This window comes from Abrus precatorius, unplaced genomic scaffold (assembly GCF_003935025.1).
Source record: "Abrus precatorius isolate BTA unplaced genomic scaffold, Abrus_2018 Scaffold9, whole genome shotgun sequence".
NCBI lineage: Eukaryota > Viridiplantae > Streptophyta > Magnoliopsida > Fabales > Fabaceae > Abrus > Abrus precatorius.
The window spans coordinates 702,101-706,952 of NW_020874439.1; the positions used below are offsets into that span (position 1 = coordinate 702,101).

The window sequence follows — 4,852 nt, forward strand, 5'->3', positions numbered from 1 at the left end:
ACCATCCATAGTATAACTAAGTAAGTCCCTGAGGTCAAGGGCATCAGTAATCTGTGATCACAGTGCCACAGTGAGTGTGGCTACGTGCAGTGAGCGAACGTGTGTTTGTGTAAATTTGTGGATTTGTAATTGGTGCAGTGAGCGCACCTATTGTGATTCAGAATTTGGATGCATGATGGTCGTTAACGTATGCCCCTAATATGATTAGAATTTATGTATAATGAGTCAGGTGAGTCTAATGCTTCTCTGTGTGTTTATACTAGTGTAAAGGACTCATCCTTACGTTTATTTTTCAGGTAACCAAGACGATCAACACCGGGGCCCTTGAAGGAAGGAAGGATGAAATTGCTATAGGACATAGAAATTTATTCTGAAAATCTGATGTATATTTAAGTCCTGTAGCAAGTAATGATGCAAATTGTACTCTAATTTCTTATTTGAAACATTTTATGAAATTGTGCTTGAACAATTATCTGAATGAAAAATTTTTACTACTCTGAACCTTGTAAAAACATATTTATTCAGAAATTTAAAAATTAAGGTGTTACAATAATGGTATCAGAGCAGGCCTCTCTCCCAGTACGGTGTGGTTCGAGGACGAAACACGCGGAAGCTGGTAGGCATGTGACACCCAGGCGCTAGGTGAGGGCGGGGAGTGATAGTCGGTACAATGTGGCACGGACAAGGAGTGGCTACCTTGCAGGCTTCTGACGGTAAGGGGCACATGAATGAATCGAACTTACATCAGAATGAGAGGGGGATCCAGAGACTGTATATAGTTGAGGATAGCTTAAAGGAATTGATTAGGACTATTTATACAAACAAAATGCATTTACTTTTCGGTGGCCTATCAGGAAGTTTCTGGGAAGTGTGCGAGTGAGGACAAAGCACGCTGAAAAATCTTGTGTTGATTTGTGGGGACAGTTTTCAATCCTGAATAAGTTGCCGAGCTGTTACATAGAGATATGCTAGTTGAATTTTCTGATCAAGTTTCAAAATCTCAACTTGATGAAAATGAGCTATTGAATCCTGATGGCTCAACAAGTATAAAGCCAGGCTTGTTGTAATAGGGTATGCTTAAATTTTTGCTGTTGATATTTCTGATACTTTTGCTCCTGTTGCTAAATTAGACACAATAAGTCTGCTGCTTGTAATAGTTGCACAAAAGGGTTGGAAAGTTTACCAACTTGACGTTTAGTCAACATTCTTAAATGGTTTCTTGGAGGAGGAGATTTATGTTGAGCAACCTGAAGGCTTTGCTATGAAAGAGCAAGAAGATGATGTGTACTTGCTCAAGAAGGCCTTGTATGGTCTGAAACAGGCTCCAAGAGCATGGTACAACAGAATTGATGATATTTGATGAAATTGAGTTTCAAAAGAAGTCTTAATGAAGCTACTCTCTACATTAAAGGTGATGAAATCAATTTCGTTGTTGTCTCATTATATGTGGACGATTTGCTGGTTACAAGAAACAATGAAGAGCTTGTGAGAAAGTTCAAAGAAGATATGAAGCAAATTTTTTAGATGATAGATTTGGGGGAAATGGCTTATTTTCTAGGAATGGAAATAAATCAGAAAAATAGAGAAGTGTTCATCTGTCAAAAGAAGTATGTTAAAGAAATTCTAAAAAAATTCAGAATGGATGAATGCAAGAGCATAGATACTCCAATGTGCCAGAAGGAGAAATTGAGTAAAAAAAAATTAAGCTGAACTAGTTGATGAAACTTTTTACAGAAGTCTAGTTGGTTGCTTAATGTACTTAACAACTACTAGACCTGATATCTTACATTCAGTAAATCTATTATCTAGATTTATCAATTGTGCAATTGAAACGCATCTTACTGCTGCTAAAAGAGTCATGAGGTATGTGAAAAGGACAATAAATTTTGGAATCAAACTTTGCGTAAGTTAGGATTATGTATTGCAAGGATATTCTGACAGTGACTGGGGAGGTTCTCTTGATGACCTAAAGAGCACTTCAGGCTACTGTTTCTTGTTTGGATCATGTGCATTCTCATGGTGTTGCAAAAAGCAAAATACGGTGGCGCAGTCTACAACAGAAGTTGAATTCACTGCAGCTAGTGCTGCTGTAAATCAAGCTTTGTGGTTAAGAAAAATGTTAGTAGATTTGAATACGAAACAAGAGAGACGTACTGAAATATTTGTTGATGATCAAGCTGCTATTTCTATTTCAAACAATCCTATTTTTCATGGAAAAATGAAACACTTTAATATCAAATTATTTTTCTCCAAGAAGTGCAAAAGGAAGGTACAGTTAGCTTGACTTATGGCAAATCTGAATTGTAACTTGCTGATATATTTACCAAGCCTTTACCAAGAAGCAAGTTTGAGTTTCTTAGAGAAAAACTTGGAGTTTGCAGCAACCAAAGCTGTTTTATTTTTTATTTTTAGTTAAAGTTGTTTGACTGTTTCAAATAACTTAGTCAGCAGTAGTTTCAGATTTGTTTGGAAGTTGTTAAACATGGAATTGTGTCCTATGTGTAGTTCCTATTTTCTTGTTTTTTAGTTTGAGTTTTAGCTGTATTTAAAGTCTTCACCAGTCCAATAAAAATATAGACTTTATACAGAAAATTTCATTCTTATTTACATCTTACGAAACTGATTTATTCTTTCATTTCTTTTAAAACTCCAACAAACTGGTATCTAGAGCTCTCTTCTTGAGGGACCTATGACTGAGAATACTTTATCTTGGTTTTTCTTCATCTATGAATTTAGAAACGTCATTCACGGCACTGGCACCACAAGTTTTTGATGGTGAAGGTTATCATGTTTGGGCAGCAAGGATGGAGGCTCATCTTGAGGCAAATGATCTCTGGGAAGCTGTGGAGGAGGACTATGAAGTTCTTCCATCGCCTGCAAACCCGACAATGGCACAGATAAAGACTCATAGGAGAGAAAATCAAGAAAATTGAAGACACGAGCTTTGTTATTTGCTGCTATTTCTCCTAAAATCTTTCTTAGAATCATGATGATAAACTCAGGTTTTGAAGTTTGGAATTTCTTGAAAAAGGAGTATGAAGGAGATGAAAGGATTAAAGAAATGAAATTCTAAACCTGATTAGGGAGTTAGAGTTCCAGAAGATGAATGAATCTAAGACAGTGAAGGAGTACTTTGACAAATTACTTAGAATCGCAAACAAATTAAGATTACTTGGTTTTGAATTTCCTGATTCTAGATTAGTACAAAAAATTATTGTAACTATTCTTGAAAGGTTTGAAGCTACCATTTCTTCCTTGGAAAGGTCCAAAAATCTGTCAAATATTAGTTTGGCAGAATTGATGAACGTGTTGCAGGCACAAGAACAAAGAAGGCTTATGAGGTCTAAAGGGTCTGTTGAAGGTGCACTAGCCACGAAAGCTAGCTTAAGTTATGGTGGAAAAAGAAAAAAATTTGAAAGTTATAAGAATGACAATTCTGATTTCTCTCCTTGTAAACATTATGGAAGAAAAAATCATCCGCCTTCAAATTGTTGGAGGAAGCTAGACCAGAAATGTGAAAAATGCTTAAAGATGGGGCATCATCAAAGAATTTGCAAAAGCAACAATCAGCAAACTACATTCGTGCAAGAGAATGTGCAACAAAAGAACATTGCTCAAGTTGCTGATGAAGAAGAGGAGCAGCTTTTTGTGGCCACTTGCTTTGCCATCTCCAATTCAAGCAAGAAGTGGCTAATTGACAGTGGTAGTACTAATCATATGACATTTGATCGTGACCACTTTAAGAAATTGGATACTTCTGTAGTTTCCAAAGTAAAGATTGGAAATGGAGAATACATTGCAGTCAAAGGAAAAGGCACAATAGCAATTGAAAGTATTTTAGGTACAAAACTTATCAAAGATGTGTTATTGTACCTAACATCAGTCAAAATTTGTGGAGTGTTGGCCAGTTGATTCAAAAAGGTTTCAAAGTTATCTTTGAAAGTGATCAGTGTTTGATCAAAGATTCAAATGACAACGAGGTATTTACAGTAAAAATAAAAGGAAAAATTTTTGCGCTTAATCTAACGAAGTAGGAGCAAACAACATTCTCTACAACAAATGTCCACACTAAAGTTTGGCACAAGAGGCTTGGACACTTCGATCATACAACTATTGTGAATTTGCAAAGAATGGAATTGGTTCAAGCAATTAAGACTTTAATTCAAACAATTAACTTGGAAAGCTACTGAAAAGCTACAATTGATACACACAAATGTGGCTGGTCCTCACAGCACTCCATCTCTCAATGGTAGCAGGTACTTTTTGATTTTTATTGATGACTACTCCAGAATGTGTTGGATATATTTTCTTAGATTCAAGTCAAAAGTTACTGGTATTTTTTGGCAATTCAAGCAATGGATTAAAACATAAAGTGGTCATAAAATACAAGCATTGAGATCTGACAATGACAAGGAGTATACCTTCAATCAATTTAATTATTTTTGTGAAGAAGTAGGGATTGAACATCAACTCACTTACACTCCAAAACAAAATGGAGTTAGCGAGACAAAGAACCACACCATTATGGAGATGACTAGATGTTTGAGAAAAATTTGCTAAGAGAGTATTAGGTAGGGAGCCTTACAATGAGTAGAAAACCACAATGTAACCCCAAAACCTTAAGGAAATCGGTACATGAGTCCATATCTTTATTAACCCCTAACTTGCTCATATCCCATTCCATGTGGGATTCAATTCACACTTGATTCCAACACTCATCCTCAAGTGCTCCCTCCATAACAGAAGTTTTTGTTTCATCACGAGTATCCATGGTCTACACCACGTGGGCTGTCATCCACTTAACGACACTTTTTGGGCTGCTTGACACCCTCTACATGTGCCACCAGTGTCA

The 4,852-nt window shown here is 36.3% G+C and overlaps 1 protein-coding gene across 1 annotated transcript; it reads left to right on the forward strand.

Moving 5' to 3' along the window:
* Window positions 1-220: 220 nt before the first annotated feature.
* On the forward strand, window positions 221-2,933 carry LOC113849453. The gene is made up of 4 exons (XM_027479371.1): window positions 221-229; window positions 1,226-1,335; window positions 1,942-2,150; window positions 2,737-2,933. Exons 1-4 carry the CDS (start codon window positions 221-223, stop codon window positions 2,931-2,933), a joined length of 525 nt encoding a protein of 174 aa, XP_027335172.1.
* Window positions 2,934-4,852: the final 1,919 nt, after the last annotated feature.

Excerpts from the sequence above, each read along its gene's own strand:
- LOC113849453 (XM_027479371.1), top strand. Across the intron at positions 1,336-1,941 it reads AAACAGGCTCCAAGAGCATG|TGACTGGGGAGGTTCTCTTG; the intron begins GTACAACAGAAT and ends ATATTCTGACAG. Across the intron at positions 2,151-2,736 it reads GAATACGAAACAAGAGAGAC|AAACGTCATTCACGGCACTG; the intron begins GTACTGAAATAT and ends CTATGAATTTAG.